We start from the raw sequence: 26,710 nt of genomic DNA, 5'->3' as shown, positions 1-26,710 counted from the left end.
AAGAGTGTCACTCCCAGCCTAACAGTGAGAAAAAGCTAGATTATCTATGAAATCATAACTTCTCTTGAACTCAACTAGTCTGAAATTTAAGGAAAGACGGGTGCCTTCAAGAAGGTTTGGGATGTGAATACTGGCTTACCTTGGGAAGAGCATGGGAAGAAAATAGGGCTGCCATAGAAGAGAGTAAGGAGACAAATTAAGATGCTTAACTGAACTGAATTGCTGAAGGTTGTATAGGAACTTAAGTGAGAGAATAGAACTATTGTTTGTCCAGATACAAGAGGAATTTGCACTACTCACAGACTCCTCTCTACATACCCTCACTGGGTACTCATGACAAAGACTGGGCACAAAGCCTTTTCCTTATATGAAAAGGCAAAGGATAGAAAAGGCAAAATAATTTTGAAAAGAAGAAAAAAGTTGAAGGACTCTCACTACCTGATCCGAGTATTATTGTGAAGTGAAAGGAAAAGTATGAGATTAGTCAAAAACATAAACAAGTAGATCAATGGAACAGAATAGAATCCAGAAACAGACCCACGCATTTATGGTCAATTCAGTTTTGATGAAGTTGCAAAGCCAGTGCAATAGAGAAAGAATCGTCTTTTCAACAAATGCTGGATTGTAAATCAAGGAAAATTCACAACACATTCAAAAGTGAACTCAAAATGGACTATAGTTCTAAATGTAAAACCCAAAAGTACAAAACATCTACAAGAAAACAAGCAGAAAATCTTTGTGACTTCATGTGAGGGAGGAAAAGATGTTTAGAATGACACCCCGTACATGACCAATAAATGAAAAATAAAAAAATTGGACTTCATTTGAATTTAAAACATCTGATTTTAAAAAGATGCTATTAAGGTAACAGAAAGACAAGCCACTGACTGGTGAAAATATTTGCAAATATATCTGGTAAAAGACTTATAACCAGAATATATAAATAAATAAATATATATATAAATATATATATAACCAGAATATATAAAGAATTATCGGAACTTAATAATAAAAAACAGATGACCCAATAAATTAATGGGCAATGATTTGAAAAGATACTTTACAGAGAAGGTATTTGGATGGCAAATAAGCAAATGAAACTATATTCAACAGTTTGTCAGTTTCTTAAAAAGTTAAATGTACATTTACATATGACCCAACGATCCCACTTCTATGTAATTATTCTAGAGAAGCAGAAACTTAAGTTTATATACAAACCTGTACGCAAATAGTTTATTTATAATTTTGTAAAACTGGAAACAACTCAAATGCCATACAACTGGTGAATGGATAAACCAAATGTGTATATTCATCCAAAGGATTTCTACTCAGAAATCAAAAGGAAAGCTACTGATCCACACAACACGGCAAAACCTCAAATGCATTATTCTAAGTAAAAAAGCCAGATTCAAAAGTTTTAGAAATATGACTCTGTTTTTGTGACTTTCTGGAATAGTCAAAACTATAGGGATAGAAAATTGATCACTGGTTGCCAGAAACTGGGTTGAGGGAATCTTGGAGGTGATGGAACTGTTTCTCTGTCTTCGTTATGGTGGAGTAATTTACTGGATTACATTAAAAGAGTGCATTTTACCACATGAAAGTTGTTCCTCAAAAATAAGCATCTCGAACTATATATTTATCAGTTTGATGATTTGCAAAGTGATTGTCTCCCTCACAAACAGCCAAACTGATGAGGTCAGGAATATTGCCTATTTGTTCACAGATGTGTTTTCAGCCCATAGACCACTGCCTGGCAGGTGGAAGGTGCTCAATAAATCTCTGCTGGATGGATGAACAGATGGATGGATGGATGAATGATGGATGGATGGATGGATGGATGGATGGATGGATGGATGGATTGGCAGGTTCTCAGGAAAGATATTGGGCCCTGGAGCCTCACTGGCCTGGGTCTGAATGCTGGGCTCTGTCACTTTCTCTGGCACGGGGGTAGCAAAATTTACTTCCTTTAGCCTCCATCATTTCTACAAGGAAAGTACAAGCATGGCCATGGTGCCTCCACAGCCACCTGTGTTTACTCACTGGGGAAAGGAACTCACATATGGTGAGTACCGACAGGGCACCGGCCCAATGATCTCCCAGGGCACCCACCACCCCCCAGCTGACCCAGCTCCTATCATGAATTAGGATTTGGTTGGGGTCTCTTTCCCCGATTAGACGGCAAACTCCATAAGGCAAGGGAATGTCAGATTTGGCTCTGGGTTCCCAGGGCTTAACATATACTAAATAGGCTGAATAATGATAACAGCAACAATAATAATATCAGTTACCAGTCTGATGCATCTACACTTGACTTTATGTTACGTACTTTCCATAGTTACATCACGAAATCCTCACAAACAATCTACTAAGGCAGACTGCATAACTATTAATGCCATTTCTCAGATGAGGACACTGGCGGATCCCGTGGTTTGACCTTCACCATGCTGGGCAGTTTAAGTGTATTACGTTGGCTAATGGGATTTGCCTAAGTTCACCCAGCCTCTAAGTGGAAGACACCCAAATCACCCCACGCTGAAGCCCACACTTCATCAAGACCCATTTCTGGCAAGCCCGATTGCCCATTTTCTTCTCCAAGGCCACCCATGAGGCCAATCCCGTGAGTCTCCAGCATTGGCCTTTCCACTGGTTCTGTGGCCCTTACCATGGCATTCAAGACCCTGGTACTTTGGCCTGTTTCGTCTCTCCCTCTCACCTCCTCTTGTTCTACAAGCTATAAAAACATGGTAGTGCTAGGGTCTCCCAGGCCACCATGCTGCGCCACTCCTCTATGCCTTTGCACGGACTGAAATGACCTTTCCTTATCCTCGCCTGGCAGGTGAGCTCTGAGCACACCCTGAGGTTTTGACTCCTCAGATGGTCCCATTCTGGGGAGTCCATCTTGACAGGGACCTGCTTAAATCCAGGCCTGCACAGCTCTCTGCCCCACAGATGTTGAGCCCCTTTGGCCCTGCAGAGCATGACTCACCCCTGTGCCCCAGTGCCTAACTCTGAGCCTCACACCTCTGAAACACTGTATTTGCTGAAAGAACACACAGCTCTTCATTTCACCTCAGATGAATAAACTCTGAAGCCCCGGGAGGCTGCTGGAACATTTCTGACTTCTAATTTGGCACGTTTCAGAGAGTTTTTTTTTCCTCTGTTGGTGAATTCCATCTGCTCTTTTAATGAATGAAAATTCAGTACTATGCAAATATTTCTTCTGGGATCATCCTTCGTGAGCAACCTTTGGGAGCTTACTCATCAGCCCGTTCCCTGAATCCGTGTTTGGAACATTCTGGGAACTTGTTATTGGGGCTTTGAACTGAACAGCTCAAGTGAACGAAATCAACAAACCTGCCACTTGATAGCAGGAATTTATAGCCCTGGGAACTGCAGGATGTGACCTGAATGAGAGAGTTTCCCTCTCACCTCCATTTTCCCCACCAACCTCCCACTGCTTGGCACTGCCAACCCCTACAGTCTCTGAAAATATATCCATTTGGTAAATCAGCTGTGCTCTCTAAATCCCATAAAAATCTCTCCTGTGCATTCGTTCACTAATTCAGGACTGAAGCTCCTTTAATTAGAAGGACACCAGAAGCCCTGAATCCTAGGTACAGCTGGGACAATACACTTTTTTCTTGTCTGAGAAATGTGACTTTCTGATACAAGAACTCAGTGTCAAAAAGGCAGCTTGGTACAGTGGCAAAAGCATGGACTTCAGAAGCAACATAAGTGCCCACCGGCAGATGAATGGATAAAGAAGATGTGGTACATATACACGATGGAATACTATTCAGCCATAGAAACAAATGAAATAATAATGCCATTTGCAGCAACATGGATGGACCTAGAGATGATCATACTAAGTGAAGTAAGCCAGACAAAGACAAATATCACATGATACCACTTATACATGAAATCTAAAAAAATGATACAAATGAAGTTATTCACAAAACAGAAGTAGACTCACAGACACAGAAAACAAACTATGGTTACCGAAGGGGAGGGGGGAAGGCATAAGTTAGGAGTTTGGGATTAAAATATACACGCTACTACATATAAAATAGATAACCAACAAGGACCTATTATACAGTTCAGGGAACTCTCCTCAATATCTTGTGATAACCTATAATGGAAGAGAATGTAAAAAAAGAATATATATATTTATACATATATATACATACACATATACACGCACGTATATAAGATGAATCACTTTGCTGTACACCTGAAACTGACCCAATGACTGTAAATCAACTCTATTTCAATAAATTTTTTTTTAAAAAGCATGGACTTCAGACCCAAATAGACATGGCTTCAAATTCTGGCTCCACCACTTGCCAGCTGTGTGACTCTGGGCAGGTTAGCTAACCTCTATGGGCCTCAGATTACTCATATATAAAATGAAAGAGATGTAGAATCCTCATGTGGATCTTCTGGGGATTAAATGTAATGACAGACATCTGGTGGGGTCAAAATACATGGTGGTTTTCTTCTCCTTTTTGACAGTGGGGCCTCTGGGTCAACCCTGGTCTGCTTTCCCAGAGGCTGAGAGCCAGGACAGAGCTGCGTCAGAGATGAGTGGGAAGCCAGGGCATGAGGCTGAGGTAGCCCAGGAAAGTCTGCTATGAACAGTGGCAAAGCAGGGGCAGAAAGGTCAGGGTTGGGAGAACATTGTCTTGAATTTCTCCAGTGGTCCAGAATCTACTTTCCTAGAGATCAATTTGCTTTTTGGAAATAGCCTCAAGGCAGTGGGAACTAATTTATAGGATTATAGAGGTGGCTCCAATTGGGAGACTCTTCTCTTATGTCACCTCCCTCCTCCATCCTCCCTCTGGAGATGATGACTCCTCCGGCCTCTACCTGCCCCTTCTGGCAAAATGCTCCTGGGCTTAGAATTGGAGTTCTTCTCTCCTGTGTCCTCCCTGGGGGACCCTGTCACTGCCGTGGCTTTGCTGCATCTCCGTGCCGGTAACTCCCCATGCACAGATGGAGTCCACATCACTCTCCAGTTGCCTGGAGTACATCTGAATGTCTTGAAGTTCCTACAGACCTCACTTTCAAATTCATCCTTCCCACCGTCCCACACACCTGCTCCTCCTGCGGTGTTCCCTGCACAGTGATCATCACTGTGATCCCCTCTACTGCTTGATTCAGAGGCCTGGAGGCAGCCTTATCCCCTCCTTCACTGTCATTCTCCATCTCCATGCCTGACCTCTGCTGAATCTTAAAGCAGGGACCTCCTTGGATAGAACTGCCCCAGCTCTGGATCCTTCTGGAATGGGATTTCAGAAAGATCGTCAACAGCGAAAGCCTTACTAAGGTCTGTATTCAGCATCCCAAGGGGATTCTGTGAAATGGACAGACCCACTCATTGTATACCCTCTGGTGTTCACACTGACCTGGGTCTGCTCTCACCACCAAGGTCAACTTGGGTAGGTCCCCCAACCTCTCTCAGCCCATTTCCTCAACTCTAAAATGGGAATAAATAATTGCACCTACTTCATGTTTATGAGGATTAAATAAGGTTATGGATGGAATGCCTGGCACATACATAGTAAATACTAAAAAGTATTGTTTTTACCATTATTAATTGCCAAACTTCATTTGTGTAATCTATTTAGTAAGTTAAAGATGAAGGACACAAGGAGACCATTCTGGGGAGACGATGACATAGTTTTTGAATCTCCACAATCCACCTATAAACAATGGCAGAGCAGATAAATAGCTAAACCAAAAACCATGGGCAATATTTACTACAAAGCTAAGTTGTCCCCCCAGACCCCAAACTATAAGCAGGTGGGAACAAACCAGCAATAGTGACAAGCCCTCCATGGCAGTGATTTCTGTACAGAAGGAAACAAAGAAAAAAATAACACAGCCTATGATGGACCAGAGGACAGGGAACTTCAAAATAGTGAGCAGACATTGACTGGGAGGCACAGCTGACCAGTCTGAGAATAGCAGCTGAAACTGGGAGGGACTCGTCCAGACCCATCTCAGGTGAGTGAAAAGGATCCTTGGTAAGTTTTGCAGGAGCTGGAGAGTCCGGGACACAAAATCGCTTTAATCAATCCAGCCAGAGCTCTCATCTAGGAAAGATCCCAGGGAGAAACTGTTGGGAGTGAAATCAAAACTGAGCAGGAAGGGGGCCCCTCAGACCAAAGAAAGAGGAGGTCCAGATAGAAGTGGGCAAGGAAATCCCAGGTAGCAAACTGCCTTGGGATGTGACATGTCACTTAAACAACAGAAGAGGCAAGTCTGTTAGAAAAGCTACCCTGAGCCACACCATCTTATAAAGGTTCAGGAAAACTAACATTACGTGGAAATGAGCAACAGAAAAGTATCAAAGTCAAATTCCATGGCAAGTTATAAGAGAAAGGAGAATAAAGAGCAGAACAACGTTGTACAAGGAAAGCACCTCAGAAAAGACAGTGTGGTGGACAGTTTCATAAATGGTTCCCCAATGAATCAGGCTGCCTGGTATCCATGACCAGTGCAGTCCCCTCCCATGTGGCCCCTGGTCTTCGTCATGTGACTTGCTTTGTCCAGTTGGACATCAGGAAATGTGAAGCAAGCGGAGCCTTGATAGGCACGTGGGAGTTGGGTTCTCCTTCTTGAAACCGCTGCCCCCATGTCAGCAAGCACTCTCTAGTCCCCTTGATATGAAACACCACCCAGAGAGAGGGGCCCATTTATCTCAGCTGTCCTGGCTGACCCAGCAGCTGAATGAGTGACCCCAACAAAGAACAGCAGAAGAACCACTCAATCAAGTGGCAGATAAAAAGGAACGAAACTGAGTTATCTGTAGTGAGGTGGATGGACCTAGAGACTGTCATACAGAGTGAAGTAAGTCAGAAAGAGAAGAACAAATACTGTATGCTAACACATATATATGGAATCTAAAAAAAAAAAAGAAAAAAAATGGTCAGAAGAACCTAGGGGCAAGACAGGAATAAAGAAGCAGACCTACTAGAGATGGACTTGAGGATACAGGGAGGGGGAAGAGTAAGCTGGGACAAAGTGAGAAAGTGGCACGGACATATATACACTATCAAACGTAAAACAGATAGCTAGTGAGAGGCAGCCGCAAAGCACAGGGAGATCAGCTCGGTGCTTTGTGACCACCTAGAGGGGTGGGATAGGGAGGGTGGGAGGGAGGGAGATGCGAGAGGGAAGCGATATGGGGACATATGTATATGTGTGACTGATTCACTTTGTTATAAAGAAGAGGCTGACACACCATTGTAAAGCAATTATACTCCAATAAAAATGGTAAAAAAAAGTCAGAAAAGAAAAAAGTCAAGTGGCAGAATTGTGATAATACAATTGTTATTGTTCTAAGCCACTAGGTTTTGACATGGTTTGTCATATAGCAATTGACAACTAATATAGACATGAAGAATTAATAACTAATATAGACATTTAAAGATTATGCAAGACACGAAAGAACACATAAATTATAATTTAAGTACTCAGAAATCTGGCAAAAGAACTCAGGAAAAAAAATTAGAAACAAAGGGAAATTATTTCAGAAATAAATACTTCGCTAGAAAGTACACAACGCAAATAAACGCAACAGAGAATGCTTTAAAATAAAGAGAAAGAAAAAAAATGAGAAAAAATGTAAACATAGGACGAAAGAGATAAGAAAGATTTGAAAATGGCAAATATTGAAGACTGACAAAGAAGACCCAACATTCGGGTAATAGGCATCCTTAACAAAGAAAAAGTAAAGGAAAAGAATGTGTACTAAAAAGAAAATGACATTTCCATGAAAAGTCCTAAAGAAAAACCAACCTGAAACCACATTGCAAGAGCACTGTGTACCTCAGAATATAGATCCAAAATGACCAACACCAAAATTGTATTCTGGCGACACTACTGGACTTTAAGGAAAAAGAAGAAGGGTTTGTTGTTTGCTTGTTTGTTTGTTTTTCCCTAAGCTGGAGCCAACCTTTCTGGCTGAGTAGGAGTTCTCTAGAAAACACAGGAGGAGATGGTCTTCCTGGCAGGGGAGACAGCTTAGGTAAGGGCCGAAGGTGTGAGAGAGCACGGCACATACTGGGCATGGTTTGGGGTCTGGTGAGGGGATGGGAGGTGGGTGAGGGAGGGGTGAGATGAAGGAGGAGAGGAATGCTGAGGCCTGAGGGCATCTGGAATATACTCACCCATGTAGGGCTTGGTCCCGGCCATGGAGGAAGCCTTCTCTGTGCCTTTCACGACCGTCGCTATGTTGAAGTCTGTGATGTGAACATGTCCTGGAGATAGAGAATCAGAAACCACAGTTAGCAAGAGCTGCAGGCAGCTGGGTTATTTCCTTGTCTGATTTAAAGCTGTGGTCTGCAAAGCAGTGGGTGGGGCAGGGAGAAAATATTAGAACTTTTATTTACATTAGTATTTTAACGGATACTTTAGAAGTGCCTATTTTGGGCAGCATCATTTACAGTAGACAAGCTATGGCAACAACCTAAGTGTCCATCAACAGTCAAATGAATCAAGGCGTGGTATGTGTATACAATGGAATTTATTCAGCCCTGAGAAAGAAGGACATCCTGCCATTTGGGACAATAAGGATGGATCTTGAGGGCATTATGTTAAGTGAGAAGTCAGACAGAGAAGGGCAAATACTGAATGGTCTCACTTGTATGTGGAATCTGAAAAAAAAAGTCAAACTCATAGAAACAGAGAGTAGAAAAGTGGTTGCTGGGGGTCGGGGGAGGGGGAAATAGGGAAAGGCTGGTAAAAGGGTACAAACCTTCAGCTCTAAGATGAATAAGGTTTGAGGATAATGCAAAACATCATGACTATAGTTGATAACACTGTATTGTATAATTAAGATTTGCTAAGATAGTAGAACTCAAATATGCTCACCCTCCAAAAAACAGATACATATATAAATATGTGAGGTGAAAAAAAATCTATTTTATATGCAGGTTTTATACTGTGAATTTTGGTGGTACATGCATATTATTTATAGATAAACAAATATGTTGAAGACATAATGAAATTTTTATGGATTAAAGTTTAGCAGCACTGGTCCAGAGAGTGAAAGCTCCTGATAAATAAATGAGACAGGAGAGTCCAGACTCCCTCTCTCAGGAGAACAGTGGGTTGGGAGAGGGTGCGTGGAGAGGGGATTCTCATGCCTTGAAGACACCCTTGTTCTGCTGTCTGTCTCCTCTGGTCAGCGGGGGCCTTAGTACTGTACCTGATGAATTGGGTAGGGAGGGGGCTTGGGGGTTGAGACCACCTTCCACCCAGCCTAAAGTAACGACAGCAGATAGGACGTGGGTGTTGAAGAACCTGAGAGGGAAGGAAGAGGGACAGAAAAGGAAGCAGACAAGGAGATGCGGGGATAAGGGGGAAAAGACAGAAAGTGACAGAAAGAGGGTGAGAGGTGAGAAGGAGGAAAATCCCAAATAGTGAGTACTGGCTCTCTGGGGAATTTGGAACAGAAAATAAAACCAGCTCTGTCCATCAATGGATGAATGGATAGGGAAGAGGTACAACGGGTGTAGATATACAATGGGATAGTACTCAGCCATAAAAAAGAATGAAATTTTGCCATTTGCAGCAACATGGATGGACTTGGAGGGCATTATGCTAAATGAAATAAGTCAGACAGAGAAAGACAAAAACGTTATGATATCACTAATATGTGGGATCTAAAAAATACAACAAGCTAGTGAATAAAACAAAAAAAGCAGCAGACTCACAGATGTAGAAAATAAACTAGTGGTCACCAGCGGGGAGAGGGAAGGGGTAGGGGATTAAAAAAAAAAAAAGGGTTATTATGGGATTATAGGAAATCATGTGTGTGAAACTTTTGAAAGCTGTAAAGCACTACAGAATTTTAAAAACACATCAAATAAAATAAAACCAGCTCTGAGATCCTTGAATACCTGATATAAATGCAATCACATTTCTTTCTGTTTGTCATCACATCATCTTGTGAAAATGGTTGGATTTTCACCAAATCTGAGAGCTGTGTTTGGGATGGTGGGGCTTAAATACATAGGTGGGTGGCATACACAAAATTGGGACATTGGGAGAGCCTGGAGGGCACCTCCAAGAGATGGACAGACCCCCACTAGAGCAGTTGCAAAGAGGCCTGCTGAGAGGTTCATGGGAGAGGCGTGCCTGATGTGATCAGCCACAGTGGACAGAAAAAGCACCAGCGGTGTCACATGCAAATCCCAAATCTCAGGCTCAACAGCCAGCACCGATGTGTGACTAAGCTGCTCTGCCAGGCGCTCTATCCAGTGCTCCCGGGTGAGATGCAGCAGGAGGTACTCAGTGATGATCTGTAGTACCCTTCAGCTGCTTGTGGATGAAGCTTAAGTCACCCAGCCAGGCCTTTGCTGGGAACCCTTTCTGGCCAGGCACACAGTGTCCCCACCCAGGCAGCATCTCTAGAACATATCCAGTCTGCTCCAGCCTCTGGGGCTGGGATGAGCATCCCTCCCATTCAGCCATCCATGGTCCTATCTGCAGAGAGGCAGTGCAGTGCAGTAGTTGGGTGTACAGACTCTGAGACAGGCTGCCTTGGTTTGGGTCTCAGCTTTGTTGTGACCAGCTGTGTGACCTTGGGCAAATAATCTCCCTGAGCCTTGGTTTTCTCATCTGTAAAATGGGGATGATGATAACAAAATATCCATCTCAGAGGGCTGTTGGGAGGAGTCAGGGAGTTAATACATATGAAATGGTTAGAGCATACTGACACACGTAAGTAGGGAATTTTGTATAAGCATTTACTCTTAGCAGTACTGTCCTGCCAAGGCGTGGCTCCAATCCCCTCTCCAGCTAGGGCCAGTCCACTCCTGCATCCTCCTTTGCCTCATTTCTAACACTAACAAACGAGTAAATTCACAGTCCTGTTTTCCACTGTGAGGTACGTGAAAGTAGGTGGACGTCTGGGTCATCTCTGCACCCCACACCTGAACAGTTCCGAGCACAGTAGCACCGCTGGGAGGGAATTCTGGAATCTTCTAATAGGGTTTTTATTTGGTTTTCTTTCATTTCTCCTCCTCTTAAAATTTTTTAATGTTTGCATTATGAAAGTAAAGCCAGCTCATTATAATAAATCACAGAATACAAACATGTGTTTGAATCTCTCCTTTCCCTGCCATATAACCACCCTGATTCATACAGCTCCTCCATTATTTCTCCCTTCACTTATGCAGACGTATATCCACACACGTTAGGAGTTTGGTTTTGTTCTTACAATAAAGAGCTCAATACTCCATGGGTCATTCTAAGAGTCACTTTTGCATTTAACCATGAACTGTGGACATATTTCCAAATCAATATACGTAGGTCTACCTATGAGATCCACAATCCCTACCTCCATTCGAAATCCACATTGTTTTGTTTTGTTTTGTTGTTTTGTAATTCATTTAGTGATAAAATCTGGCCTGGAAGTCCTCTTCATAGTTTTTAAAATTTTTTTAAAAATAAATTTATTTTTTTAATTTTATTTATTTTTGCTGTGTTGGGTCTTCGTTGCTGTGCGCGGGCTTTCTCTAGTTGTGGCGAGAGGTGGCTTCTCTTGTTGTGGAGCACGGGCTCTAGGCACGTGGGCTTCAGTAGTTGCAGCGTGTGGACTCAGTAGTTGAGGCACACGGGTTCTAGAGCCCAGGCTCAGTAGTTGTGGCGCATGGGCTTAGCTGCTCCACGGCATGTGGGATCTTCCTGGACGAGGGCTCGAACCTGTGCCCCCTGCATTGGTAGGCAGATTCTTAACCACTGCGCCACCAGGGAGGCCCTTCATAGTTTTATTTATTCTACTTAGGGTGAAAAGTCATGTTTTGCTACAGAAATATTTATGTATTTGATTACAAGATGCTCTCCAAGCCTTGCTACATAGTATACAGTACATATTACATAATATACAGCATATATTATTTAAAAATATTATTATATGTTATGTTAGACACATTATTTTCATATTATTATGATATATATTATTTAATACAAGTATATATTTAAGTCTGAAAATATCTGAGTTATGAAACCATAGCTGGCCCCAAGAGTTTCAGAAAAGAAATTGTGGACCTGCATTTGTAGAGTATTCCATATATGGTTATACCATATTTTATTCAACAATTCTCCTATTATGGCACTCAGGTTGTTTCCAGTTTTGTTTGCTTAATTGTTTGTCTTGTTCTTATAAAATATGCAGCAGTAGTATTCTCGAACTTATCTTTACATATTGCTACTTTTATTTTGACTGGATAAATTCCCAGAAGCGGAAGCGTGTAGTTAAAGGGAATGCATTTTATGTTCCCCAAACTTACAATTTATGGTACTATAAACAGAATATGAGTGTGTATTTCTCTGCACTTTTACTAGCACTCACCGTTATCAATAATTTTCCTTATTGGCTATTATCAGATGATGAGAAATGTTATTTCAGTGCTGATGCGGCTGCATAGTTTTCACGTGACCAGTATCCCTGAGAACTGCCTATCTAGAATATTGGTCAATTTTCAGTCAGAGCTCCTTGACTATTCAATACATTTACCCTTTTCTCTGGTCCATCTACTGCAAATATCTTCTTCTAGATTACTGCTTTTCTTTTGACTTTATAGTATCTCTTCCATATGAAAGTTAAAAAAATTCAAACAATATATTATTTTTATAGTTTGAATATTATTTTACTTATAACTTTCCAGTTTCCAGAAACCTATTCTTCCCCCAAGATTTTACATATTCCTCAATATTTTCTTATAATATATATATATATATATATAATTTATATTTTATATCAATATTTAAATCTCCCAACCATATGGATTATATTTTTCTATATGGTATGATATAGATTCTGATTTTATTTCTTCCAAATAGATAGCTATTTGTTTCAACATTTATTGAAAATTTCATCCTTCCCCAATAACTTGTAATGTGACCTTCATTTTACATCAAGTCACACATATATGTGGATTTGCATATGGATTCTCTCTTCTGTTGTACTGACCTATTGTTTATTGCTGCACCAGAACTATACTCATTTCATTACAATAGATTTGTAGCTCATTGTAAAATTAGATGAGAGTGGTCACCCTCATGATTGTTTCTTTTCCATGTTTTCTTGGAAACATAGAAAAGAATATTTATTCTCAAATGTTTATTTTTGGAGATGAGTTCTGTCCAGTTTTAGGAGATACTCCCATTAAGATTTTGATAGGAATTACACTAAGTTATGCATTCATGTGAGAAGTGTGGACATGTAATCTACCCAAGGTCATGCTCTGTCTTTCATTCAGCTTTATTCCTTCAGTGTATGTTTAGTGTTCTCTTCATTTAGACCTTGTAACTCCCTGGATAAATTTATTCCTAGATATTATATAGTTTTGGTCACTATTTTGAGTGAAGATATTTTCCTTTTCTTTTTATACCTAGTTGTTTCTAGTACAATAAAAAGCTCTTAGGTTTTGCTTATTTATCTCCTATTTGGCTACTCTATTAATCATCCATAGTACAAGGTATTATCTCCCAATATCCCATCTCCCCTTCTCAGATAGTAATAGAATTTTTAACTGAGTTCATGCTCACCCAGTTAAAGACTATATTTCCCAGACTCCCTTGCAGCTGGCTGTGGTCATGTGACAAGGTTCTGACCAATGGGATAGGAACAGAATGATATTTGCAACTTTCAGGATAGTTCCTTAAAGGGAATGAGAATTCCCTCCTTCCCTCCACTACCCCCACATTCTGTCACCTGTTATGTGGACTTGGGGGGATATTTTGGGCCACACAGATGAGGCGCAACAAAGCAGAAGCAGCTTGGGTCACAGTAAATGTTAATGGAGGAGAGATTAGACTTTTTCCAAGGAGAAAACTCTTTCTGTTTCGTTAAAAAAAATTTTGTGAGTCTTTGAAAAGCAATTATGTCTCTCTTAAATTTCACAACCCGCTATTAATTTTGATAATTTTTCTAGCGAGCCTTTTGGTGTTTCTAGGCATAGAAGCACATCATCTGCCTACAATGATGGTGTCCTTTCCCTGGTTGAAGGGCTTAGAGCACAGCGGTGAAGAACACAGTCTTTAGAGTCAGATTGCTCAAGGACAAACAGCTGTGCTCCTGTGTGGGCCATCTGCTGTTTGTGGCCACTCACATCCCCTTATCTCAGCAATTACTCATCCCTGCACATCTGGCTGTGGAATGGGGCATGTGGCTCCAGCTGCAGCCAGCCAGGCTAACCTCACCCTTTGGCTCTAACAGTTGGCTCAGGGTTGGGCATATGAACCAATTGGGGCCAATGAAAACTGGGGAGATTATTTTCTAGGGATTCAGGAAACGAAGAGTTTTCTTTCTTTTTTTTCAGGAGCTACCTAAAGTGCTATTCTCTGCCTTTGGCCAGTGTGATGTGGGGATATAACTACCCCCCTGCCCGCCCCCCTAGGAACTGTAGAAGCCATTGGCTTCCACAAAGAAAGACAAGCTGAAGATGACCCAAGCCTATCCTTGGAGAAGGCAGAGCTGCAAGGGTGGCAGAGAAATGGTGCCAAAGCCTGAGCGAAGCCTGCCTGAAGCCACATTCCACTGGGCTTCAGCTACACAAGCTAAAAAAAAAAACCTTTATTGTTTAGGACTATTTGAGTTGGGCTCCCTGTTCTTTGTCACACACTGCTGGCGTCCGCCACTTACCATGAGATTCGGGCAGGTTATTTCACTCTATAAGCCTCTGATTCTTCTAATACTAATAAGTACCTTGTAGGGTAGTTGTAAACATTAAACAGAGTAGATAGGGACTGAGAATGTGACCTTTGAGCAAAGACCCAAAGAAGAGAGGGAGCAAGCCATTGGACTCCTGGGGGAGGAGTGTGATGGCAGAAGGAATGGGCAGCACAAAGGCCCTGCAAGGGACCAGCGAGGGGGCCAGAGAGAGAAAGTGGGAAAGGGGCTCAGATGGCTTCTACTCCAAGTGAGAGGGTTTTGAGAAAGAGGGATACAATCCAACTCACCTTAGAATCACTTCGGCTTGTGTATGGATTGTAGGGGCAATAGTCAAAGCAGGGAAACTGATAAAGAGGGAGAAAAAAAATGTATCCCCCATCTATTTAAGCTGCTGTTGTTTAGGGTTGCATAACTGGTACATAATTGGTGCTGAAGCGCATTTAATCCTTAAGTACTCTTATCAGGGGGGTATGGCTACCCTGTTTTTTACAGAAGAGTAGCCTGAAGCTCCAGAGACCAGTGACTCATCCACGGTCAGCAGCGGATACGTGGGAAGCTGTCTGTCTCCAGCTTCTTCCGGGGCGGGCATTTCCCTCCGCCCCACGCTGCCCCCTTCAGAGCTGAGTCTCACAGTCCAGCCCTTACTTCCTTCCGGCCCTCTGGGGCGGAGGATCTGGGGCAGCTCTGAAGCCGACCAGTCTACAGGGAGTTCACGTCCAACAGGAGCGCCAGACAGCAGAATTCCACTTTTGGTTTCTGTACCTCGTGAGTTGATGAGCTGTAACTTCCCGGTGTGTCTCCTTTAACGGTTGAGTCAAGATGCGGGAAAGTGAAAATTAGTGCCATATGAGGTCTCCGAGTACCTTCTAAGGAGAATGGAAATTTACTACAAAATGTGCAAATATGAACTGACTTTTCAGCTATTTGTCTTCTGTAAATTAAAAACATTCAAAAATCAGGGAGAGAAGGAGCCCAGGATACTGTGTGAGATCTGTTAGTACAAGTTTTAATGAGAGAATCAATAATCAATAATCATCCTCCCAGCCCTGTTTATGAATACTGAACTCCAGCCCTGCTTCTCTCCTTTCTCTGAACTCATGGAAATTCATCACACCTCCAAGACTCCGACACCATTTGGAATGCTTCTTCCTCCCCTCTGCCTGGCAGATTTCCATTCATTCTTCAAAACCTGGCTGCAGGGTTATATTACTGCTGGATGCACAGCTAACCTTTGCTTGCTTGCTTCCACTAACAGGAGACTCACTACCACGAGGGCTGTGTGTGTCTTAGTTGGCTTGGGCTGCTAAAACAGATTACCACAGACTGAGTGGTGTAAACATCAAGCATTTATTCCTCACAGTCCTGGAAGCTGGAAGTCCAAGATCAGGGTGCTAGCATGGTAGGGTTCTTGGTGAAGGTCTTCTTCCTAGTTTACATGACAGCTTTCTTGCTGTATCCTCACATGGTGGAGAGAGAGAGAGCTCTGGTCCCTTCATCCCCTTATAGGGCACGAATCCCATCACGGGGGCTCCAACTCTATGACTTCTTCCAAACCCAATTACTTCCTAAAGGCCTCAACTCCAAGTACCATCACACTGGGGGTTAAGGCTTCAACATGAATTTTGCTGGAGACACATTTAATCCATGGCAGACTGACTAGTTTAGGCTTCTCCTCTGGACCCCGACCTGTACCTCCACAGTCCCCTCCATTGTCATTCCCATGCTAGCATTCACCATGTTGTATCTGTCACTTTGTCCATCTCCTTGAGGCCAGGAATCCTCCCTCAGTCATTTCTATGTCCCCAGTACCTTAGCACTGGCCTGACCTGGAAAAGGTACTTATCAAGTGTTTCTTGACTGGGTGATCGACTGACCAAATAAAAGACTAAATGAAGGAAATATGGTAGGCAATCGTATCACCTTTCTTCATTCTTTACTTCTTAAGGCTATCATGATATTTACAGGAGTTGACAACACTCCATTTCAATTTTTGACTTTTAAAACTGTAGCAACGTCATTTTCAGCTGGAGCTCAGCTGATGGGACTCAGCCACCCTCTCCATGGTTTTTGTAATCACTGGTGTCAGTGTCAGGACTGGCACCACGAGGACCTGTAACTTGGGCTATTTTCCGAGTACAAAAGTACCTGACATCCATGTGACTTGGAAAAATTCTCACTCATTTCTTCATTCACTTAGCAATCATTTAATGAGCACCTCCTACCTGTGCATATGGGTGGAGGGGGCTTGAAATTGCAGACACTAAGGATGTGCCAGTTACCTGTGTCATGGAACTGGGGGATGGGATGATGGAGATTACACAGGGCTAAAGTCCCATCCACAGTCCCCTCATTGGGGTATAACTGACAATGCAGAGAATCTTCTCAGTTCTACCAGTAACAGGGACTCCTACTTCGAAGACTGATTCCTGCATCTTCCCTGTATATTCCAGGAGAAAACATCCAAAGCCTTCCTGAATTTTGCTGACTTTTCATTTGTTTCTTCTGCAGCTAAATTGCACAAGTGTCTGTTCCTGCTTCACCACGCCACCCTGCTTCCCTTCTCCCCTCTCAGCCCCTGTAATGAAATAACCCCAAACCTGCGTGGGTATTTACTAAGTGAGCGAGGGCAGTGCAGTGCTCTCACTGGGACCGACAAGGCCACAATCCAGGAAAAGATGGGGTCTGCTTGGGAGGGGATAGTCAACCCAACGGCAGGCTTTGTTTACTGCAGAGTGAGTTCTCTCTAGATCTGTCCTCAGGAAGCCAAGATTGGATTCCTGGCTGTGAATTCCTGGGAGTGAGTGCTAAGGTAGTGCCCACCAGAGGGCACTAGATTGGGAGTTAGGCTGACAGGGGGTCCATGTGTAAGAGATCATCTCCTCCCACATTATTTTCTGCCTTGTTTCCCTGGAATTTGGAGTAAAGCCTCGTGGGAACATCTATCCCCACCTTAGCTGGTTTACAGGGTGTACATCATGCCTAAGCCAGAGGTCACAGTGGTGCTGCTGAAAAGATGCAGCTGGATGCCCAAGAGGATGAGAACCTTGCTGTAGACCCAACTGCCCCACCCATGACAGGCTCACATGCTCACTGCTAATAATATCTGTACTTCCAAGATGTCAGTGTGATGCTACCCTGGCTGTGAAACTTCCCTCAGGATCACACATCCTGGGCACTGTTTCCTCTTGTCTTCCTGGAGATGACAGTGAATGTACTGCAGGACAGTGGCAGAAAGAGAGAGGGGGTGAGGAGAGGGAAAAGGAAGGAAGGAAGGAAGGAGAAAAGAAAGAAAGAAACCAAATCAAATTCCAGGGCACCAGCTTATCCAGGCTTCATTTGGCTTTACCTCAACCAAAGACTGACTCTGTTTCGGGGCACACCTTTGCCTGATGTAGAATGAATGACCCTCTGATTTTCTTCTGTTCTATTTGATTTGACCTCCTCCCCTATCTTGGACTTGGGATGGGAAAGAAGGACTTTCAAAACAATCTGTGTAGGACTTCCCTGGTTGTCCAGTGTCCCCCTTCCAATGCAGGGGATGCTGGTTCGATCCCTGGTCAGGGAACTAAGATCCTACATGCCGCAGGGCAACTAAGCCCGCGCGCCTCAACTACTGAACTCGCGGGCCTCAACTAGAGAGCCCGCGTGCTCTGGACCCCGCGCACCACAACTACAGAGCCCACACACCCTGGAGCCCGTGCACCACAACTAGAGAAGAGAACACCCGCATGCCACAACCAGAGAGAAGCCCGCGCACCACAACGAAGAGCCTGCGCGGCGCAACGAAAGATCCCGCGTGCCTCAATGAAGATCCTGCGTGCCGCAACTAAGGCCGACGCAGCCAAAGCTAAATAAAATAATAAATAAATAAATAAATAAATCTTCAAAAAACAAAAAATCTGTGTGCTCCCTGCTCCCCCTGTGCGGGGGTGAGCAAGCAATAGCACGGTACAAGAAACGCAACACGTGTGGGATTTCTTGAGCTTCTAGGCTGAGATTTGGGGGAACTCCCACCCAAGACGAGTTTCAACGCCTTTCCCCGGGCTATACTGTGATTTCATAAAACCTGCCCAGCCTTCGCACCCTATTTGATTCGATGCTGCTTGGAAACCACCTCCCCCAAGGCTTTTGAGAGGCCTCAACAGTTCTGAGTTTCTTTCCCCTTTTCTCTACTTCTGTGGCTTTTAATGTTAAGACACTAGATTTTGGGTTAATTAGTTACTGCAGCATAGCCATGGCTACCTGATCAATCGTTTCCCTCCCACGTCTCTGTGTTGGCATGTAATTTTATGCAATCATACTAATGACAGTGAATTAGGTTTACAGGGAGGTTTTTATAAACTTTCTCAGCCATGATTTGCTCTTTGCAATGACTGAGAGGCACGGGGATAGAGACTATATCTTGATACCTAGCATCCTTTTCCACTCCATTCTTTCCTGCCTCTGGTATTATAAGGACCAGAAAGAGAGAAAAACCACATGTCCTGACCCTCTTGCAGCTAGGGTTCTGGACAAGATTTAGCTTCTGCCTTTCAAATGCACTCAGGCAAGGTTTGGAAGCAGAAAGGAAGCAGAAGGAGAATGCCATTTGAAGTCTGGAGTTACACTGTCTCAAATCAAAGAAGTATGCGTGTCTCCAAGCCAGAAGCTGGCAAACAGAACTGACACACACCCTTCCCTGTCACCTTCAGAGGGAGCACAGCCCTGCGGACGCCTTGACCTCGGGTTCCTAGTCTCCAGGACTGAGAGACAATACATCTCTGCTGTTTATTGCCTCTCAATCTGTGGGACTTTGTTCCAGCACCCCTAGGAAACTAATACAGGGGGCTATTTATTGGGGTTCCTCAGAGATTCCTGCTCTGGGTCTTCAGGACTTTAAGACATCACGCTGTGCTAGACACTTCTATTCCCAGCAGTCTTCAGAAAGAATCTCATTACAAGCCTCCCAAGGACTCCGGGCTAGCTTTAAGCCACATTCCTAAGCTTTACCCTTAAACTCGTCTAGAATAATGACACCCACTGTTGGCCCCTCTGACTTAGCAGAAACACCTCTGCCCCCCGACTTGCCTGGGTGGCTCTTCCCATTTCCAACTCAGCTGCTCCAATCCCTGCATCTGAGGCTTCAGAATCAACACACGCCTGATTTGTTAATTTCCTGGAGTCTTGTGAGGGGGATGTCACAGCACGTACAGTGTTTTGACAAGTGATAAGGGGGCGTTGCTTCTGGCCACTGCCGTTTTGGGGAACACTTATCACACTTGCCGACAAATATGTCAGCAACAGATGGAGAGGAAATTCTTTGAAATAAGTCCAGTAAATGAGTGCTCTGAAATTAGAGCCTGTTAATAGAAAATTAGAAGTGAAGTCCACAGATTAGGAGACAATTGCCATTGAAAAGATAGTTTGTTATTCACAGTTCCTAAGAGGAGGGGTCACATCACACCATGTGGGTCCCCCCCAGGTACGTACTAGCGTTAGTCATGAGACAGAGGGAGAAGGGAGGAAATGTGGGCAAGTGCCTTTCTGCTGGTTTCTGTGGGAAGGAACAGGCAAGGCAGGGCAAGCAGGCTTAGGACTGGCTAGTCTGAATAATTTCAGGGGTTCTGGGGCACAGGAGCTGTCCCTGGCTGTCTGGATCCTGGCACTGGGGTGTTTAGGGCAAGTGGATAGTGGCATCAGATTACAGGAAATAGAAGTCATGGTGAATACAATGAGAAAACAGATTCATTCTGCTGGCGTGGCTGCTGTGTCACCTGTTACTAAAGGTCCAGGTGAGGTTTCTCATCCCCAAGCGCCCATCCCGAGGTCCCTGAGAAAAGAATGAGTTCTACACCTCACAGCCTGCTGTCCTCTGGCTAGTGGAGCTTTCTCCCTTGCCCTCTGGAATGCTCTGCTCCCGGATGCTCTGGTGCCCACACTCTGGAGGGAGGATCCAGAAAGCCCTCCCTCCCCCTCCCCATCCCCCAGCTTCACTGCCCTTCTGCTCGGGCACAGCCTCACCCCTGCCCGTCCCAGCACTGACCCTGCTGGGTCGGAATCACCTGTTTACTTTTCTGTCTCTCCCTCAGCCCTGGCTACACCTTAGAACAACCTGGTAGCTTTAACCCCAACTTCACCCCCCACCCCCCCCACCCAGCACTTTCTCCTGAGAGATGAGTCAAGTGAGTGCCTATGCGGGTGGGACCTTGGCACTGGCACCTTTTACAGTTCCTGGGTGACATGCAGCCGTGGCTGAGAAGCGCCACCCTAGACCACGATGTCCTCGGCCACAGGGGGTCTGTGTCCTTGGGTCGCCTGTCACAACACCTGGCTTATGGCAGGTCTGCAAAAGTGAAGGAATTACTTTCTTGCATACAGAAGAGGACAGACCTACAGTTGTCCCTCAGTATCTGCAGGGGATTGGTTCCAGGACCCCCACTGATACCCAAATCTTTAGATGCTCAAGTCCCATGTATAAAATGGTGTAGAATTTACATATAACCTGGGCACACCCTTCCATATACTTTTTTTTTTTTTTTTTTTACTTATATATACCTAGTACAATGTAAATGCTATGTAAATAGTTGTAAGTACAATGCGTATGTTATGTAAACAGTTGCCAGCTAGCAGCAAATTCAAGTTTTGCTTTTTGGAACTTTCCGGAGTTTTTTTCCTGAACGTTTGCCATCTGAGGTTGGTTCAATTCGAGAATGTGAAACCCCAGATAAGAAAGCTGACAGTATAAGTTCAGTACATTTTGACCAAGGATCCTCAGTAGACACTCAGGGCAAAACGCAGGCACTGCCCTTCTGTCTCTGGCTCCCGGCTCTTTGCTCATTTGGGGGAAAGTCAAGCTCCCATGTGTTAAATACCAGCCCCCCACCTGCCCATCTGCTGGATGATTGCATTAATCTCCGCAGTTCCTCCTCCTCTGTATCCTTCCTTTCGCCATGTCATTTGGCAGTGCCCAACCCCGACCCGGTTGGGTCTTGTGAGTTGCTTTGCCCACTGGGATGGCAGCAAATGTGATGCAGGTGGTGGCTTAAGTGACTGGGCTTTCCCTGCCTCTGTTTCTGCTATGGCCACGCGAGGTCACACAGGGCTGGCCTTCCAGAAGGTGAGCCATGAGGAGCTGGGCCGAGTTGCCCAGTCAATGAGCCAAGGTCATGGTGTACCAGCTGGCAGCCAGACGACCCCCAGACATGGGAGTGAGCACAGCCAACGTCACCGTAGCTGCCTGGCTGACCCTGCAGGACCTCAGTCTTAGGAGCAAGCCCTGCCCACAAGGGCTTAACCCCACAGGCCTGTGAGCTAACTGGATGCTTCTTGTTTATGCCATTAAATTCATGTGGTTATTCATCACCCAGCATTATTGTACCAACAGAAAATGAATGCAATCCCTTCCCCTTCCCTCTACAGTTTTAAATTCCCCATTTCCTAGAGCACTTTGCCCTCAGCCCTAAAGCACTCTCAACTCTTCCTCTCACGCTGTGCTATGATGCTACAACCTCCTTCAACTTCATTTTACCTCCAGGTATGGTCTCCCTCTGCTTTTGCTGCTATAGCCAAGAGACCCCAGATCTCAGAGTGGAGAAGCGCCCATTCTAGGAGATAAAACCAGCCTGAAAGATCAGAAAGCAGAGCAGACACCGGGGGAGCAGAGACACTTCTGTGAGAGCCTTGGATTTTGTGTAACCAGCAGATCTTGAACATTTTAAATAAAACATGAATGCATTTATTTAATTATGCTTATAACTCACTGTAAACACAGCAACCAACTTGTTCTCTGAGAAAACACTTAATGAGATCAATCAGCAAACTCTTTAAATAGAAACACATAGTTATCTGTTTTGTAAGCTGTTTTTTTTTTAATGCATTTAACAACAGGGTAAGGAGATCTAATGTACAGCATGGTGACAGTAGTTAATAATACTGTATTGTGTGGTTGAAATTTGCTAAGAGGGTAGATCTTAAATGTTCTCACCACTCACACAATAAGAAGGTAACTATAAGAGGTGCTGGATACGTTAATTACCTTGTGTTGTTAATTTCACAGTGCATATGTGTATTAAATCATCATGTTGTACACCTTTAAAAAATCACATTGTACAACCTAAATATATACAGTTTTTATTTGCCAATCACACCTCAGTAAAGCTGGAGGGGGAAAAAAGGCAACAATGACTAAGTAAGGAAAAAAGAAAGAAAAGCTGATGAGCATCTATCTCCTGTCACAAATGAGGGGAAGGAAAAACATAGCCACGGTGTCCTCTCTTGTCTTTCTCTCCTAGGGGAGAAGACTTGTGTTTCTTGAGAATTCTCTGCTCCTGATTTTTCTTCTGCACTGCCTAAAAAGGCACTCACCGCATGCTAAAGCTGATGGAGGGGAGGGTATCAGCCATTCACATCTTAGTATGGAATAGTGTTCAGCGCTCTGTCTCGACAGCAAGCTTGATGAAAAAGGAGCTTAGAGAAGAGAGAGGAGTAGTTCGAATCCTTGGGGAGTGTGTGGGATGCTGCAAAGCCAAAGGGCAGGGTCAGGACACTGTGTAAGGCATGTGGGAGTTGGGGAAGGATGGGGAGATCTGGGAGGAAAGTGGGAAAGGGCTGAGGGGGAGAGGTGAGGACGAGCACAGAAGGGGAGGTAGGAAGGGATGGACGGAGATCCAGGAGCCCAGGAACGAGGGAACCCAGAGAAGGCTGTGTGAGCTCTGACCCGAGGCTGTAGCATCGGGCACGAACTATGGCGTCAGGCAGGCCCTGGTTACCCCACAGGCTTGCCGAGTCTCATTTCATCCTGGAGGAAACAGCTGAATTATTCCTACTGCTTGGCGTTCCTGCCTTGTTTGCCTCTGGAAAGCTGCCCAGGGCCTGAAAGGTCTTTGTCCAAAAGTCTCTCTCTAGTCTCTTGGCTGGGGCCGTGAGGATCCCAGGCAGAACCCTGCCCTCCACACCCCTGGTTTCCAGGACAGCCCTGCCAGGGGTCCTGCATCACCCAGCCTGTGCCTCCTCTCCCTCTGCCTCACCTGCTTCTGTGATCTGAGCAGACAAGGGACAGGAGAGGCTGAGAGCTATAAGCTAATACAAGCCCTTCCGAGCACCTTTATGTCCTGGTGCTGGGACAGTGGCTCATCCTCCCCATCTTGTCTTAGACCTTTGCCACCCTGCAAGGCGGTATTACTTGTTTTGCAACTTGCCTGAAGACACACAGCTAGTTGGGGGACCAGCTGAGACCCAGGTCTGGGGTTCCTGCTTTTTAGATACGAACTGGGGACCTTGATTTGCAGCCTCAGCTCTGCTCAGTTTCCCCCTGGCAACCTAAGGTCATCCTTGACCTTCCATTCAGGAGCACAGGGATTTCACCTCTCTGCCCCAAAGCACTTGGGCTGGTTTCAGCCTCTGGCAGGAGACTGGAGCCCAGATGGTCCCATCCACCACTCCCACTCTGTCTCCCAGTACCAAGGGGTTTATACAACGAGGCAGGATTCCCCGAGACACACTGGTGACACAAGTCCTAGAGGGCCTTCGGGCTGGAGCCACAGCCTCAGCCTGAGGGAGGGAGTGGGGGAGGTAGGTCAGAGGAGCCGTGTAGATGAGGCAGCAGACTCATCCCCGAAAGATTCAGCAGCACAGCAGAAAAATCCCTGCTCACTCCAGCCCACAGCCCCGAAAGCCCTTGGGAGATGAGTTCCTAAAGCACATCGGGGAATTTAGTCTCCAAGACTGCCGTGATGGTTGGCTGCAAAGCTGCCTTTGGCATGGACTGCAGTCATTGCTGGGCTGTGCCCTGGACTTGTCCTGACTTGACTGGGCACCACATGCCTGGGACTGACTCAGAACACAGAGGCCCAGGTTCTCTAAACAAGACAGGGTCTGGCCTCTGATTCTTACCAAGTCCCCCAGGGGATTCCGATAAGACCAGAGTTGGAGAGCCGCTGACATGGAGCCTTCTCCATGGACCTGCAGTGTCAGCCTCAACTGGGAGCTGTTATAAATGCAGAATCCCAGGCCCACCTCACTCCACTGAATCAGTTTAAGAAGATGCCCACACTCCGTACACACATAAAAGCTTGAGAAGCCTGGATGAGGGAAGGCTTAGAGGATTACTGATTACTGATTTCTAGCTTGCCAAGCACACCCTATCGCATTTGATCCCCATGACAATCTGGAAGGTGGGTATCATTTTCCCCATTTTACTGAAGATGACATTGAGGCTTAGAGAGGTGAGTGACATTTCTGAAGCCCCGGGTTCACAGGTCGGAGAGCAGGGGTGGGAAGCTCAGAGCTTTCCAACCTTGTATCCCGTTCCCATTTCTGCCCTGTTGCCCTCACACCAGGACGTGAACCGTGATGTCTTTAGATATGAAACCATCAAATACATTGGACTTAACTCACCGCAGCAGGACACAGACCAGAAATTTACACAGGTGTTCATTCACCAGGATTGAACATTCACCAGGATTGAAACAAAAGAAGGCTTTCTAGTCAACCCTAAAATCCAGCTCACCAGGACCAGGACCAAATTCCCAGAGTCGCAAAGTTCCCACTGAAATAGTCTCTAGAAAGCGTTCATAACAGGCTTACCGTGTTCATCCAGCAGTATGTTGTCTGGCTTGATGTCTCTGTAAGAGAAAACAAAGAAGCTGAAAATGTGATTTCTGGAGCCTACTGAGGAGCACGTGACAAACATGACAACTGGGGGTAAATGCCTGACAACACCTAGAGTGCTTGTCTCTCCCCCGGCATGAGGGCTCAGGGAGCAGAAGAGTGATTGCTATGATAGTGGAGCCCCGTGTTCTTGCTTCCTTCCCTTTCCTTTTCCTGGAACTGCAAGTGGATTGTGTGAATATTTTTCTCCTCAATATTCTTAACGATTTCTGGCCTCTTGAGTCCCAGGAATGACTGCTCACTGAGCACAGGGTCTCTACTGGTGGGTACAGACACTTACCCTTCCTGATGGAATTTAGCCCTCCCACCTTGCTAGGTACTAAACCTCCCAGGTGTAATGGTCTCTGCTCTATAGACCCAGGAACTGAGGCTCTGGGAGGTTCAGTAACTTGTCCTGGTCAGCCTTGTCCACAGCCTCTGCCAGTCTTTGTACAATCTCAGAAGATTTGACATTTATTATAAAGAAGTGAATGGGGCTTGAATTTCTAAAATCTGTGATTTTAGAAGTGTACGCATGTTCATGATGATTAAATCAGGGTTGAAGATGTCAATTCAGTTTCTTAAAAGATCACACCCAGGGGCCTCCCTGGTGGCGCAGTGGTTGAGAGTCTGCCTGCCGATGCAGGGGACACGGGTTCGTGCCCCGGTCCGGGAGAATCCCACATGCCGCGGAGCGGCTGGGCCCGTGAGCCATGGCCGCTGAGCCTGCGCGTCCGGAGCCTGTGCTCCGCAACGGGAGAGGCCACAACAGTGAGGGGCCCGCGTACCGCAAAAACAAACAAAAAAAAAAGATCACACCCAGCAATCAGCTGGTTTTTGTACAGTCTGTGAGCTAAGAAGGGCTTTTACATTTTTAAAAGATTGTAAAAAAAAAAAACAAGACACACACACATGCACAAAGCAAAAATGAAAAGAAATGTACAACATGGACTGATGTGACCCTCAAAGCCTAAAATATTTATTATCTGGTCCTTCAGAAGTTTGCTGATCCCTTTTGCACACAGCGGGCCATGTGCAGTGAAATCTCGGCTGGGGAGTTTCTGGAAAATTCTGCTCTATGTCATCATTATAGCAAAGGGCTCCCAACTCCAAGCTGTGCTTTTTAAAGGCAGGGGTTTTGCTTTCTTCACTTCTGCACCCCTAGCATGGCATCTGCCACCAGCAGACACAGTCAAAGAAAAACCAGGACAGTAGTTAAAGCAGTAAAGACAGATTTTATTCAGTTGCAATCACCAAAGGGGAAAAGACACCGCAGCATAGAACTGGGCTCAATTCTGAACACGACGGGGACAAGTGGGGATTTGTAGTCGAGGAGCAGGTGGGGATCGGTGGATGGAAAGTTACTAAGGGGAGACATCAGAGGTGAGGGGG

General features: G+C 44.9%; 1 protein-coding gene across 1 annotated transcript in view; it reads right to left on the bottom strand.

Annotated features, from left to right (window-relative positions):
* The window catches only part of LOC103091151 (serine/threonine-protein kinase 32B-like), a gene marked incomplete at its 3' end in the record, with an annotated part of 219,547 nt that overhangs the window by 9,575 nt on the left and 183,262 nt on the right, over nt 1-26,710 (bottom strand). The window contains 2 exon segments of the mRNA XM_082931285.1: nt 8,178-8,267; nt 25,256-25,293. Of these exon segments, the coding sequence (XP_082787411.1) occupies nt 8,178-8,267; nt 25,256-25,293 (128 nt within the window).

This window comes from Lipotes vexillifer, unplaced genomic scaffold, assembly GCF_000442215.2.
Source record: "Lipotes vexillifer unplaced genomic scaffold, Lipotes_vexillifer_v1.1 scaffold1046, whole genome shotgun sequence".
NCBI lineage: Eukaryota > Metazoa > Chordata > Mammalia > Artiodactyla > Lipotidae > Lipotes > Lipotes vexillifer.
This window is presented reverse-complemented; position numbering and strand designations above follow the sequence as displayed.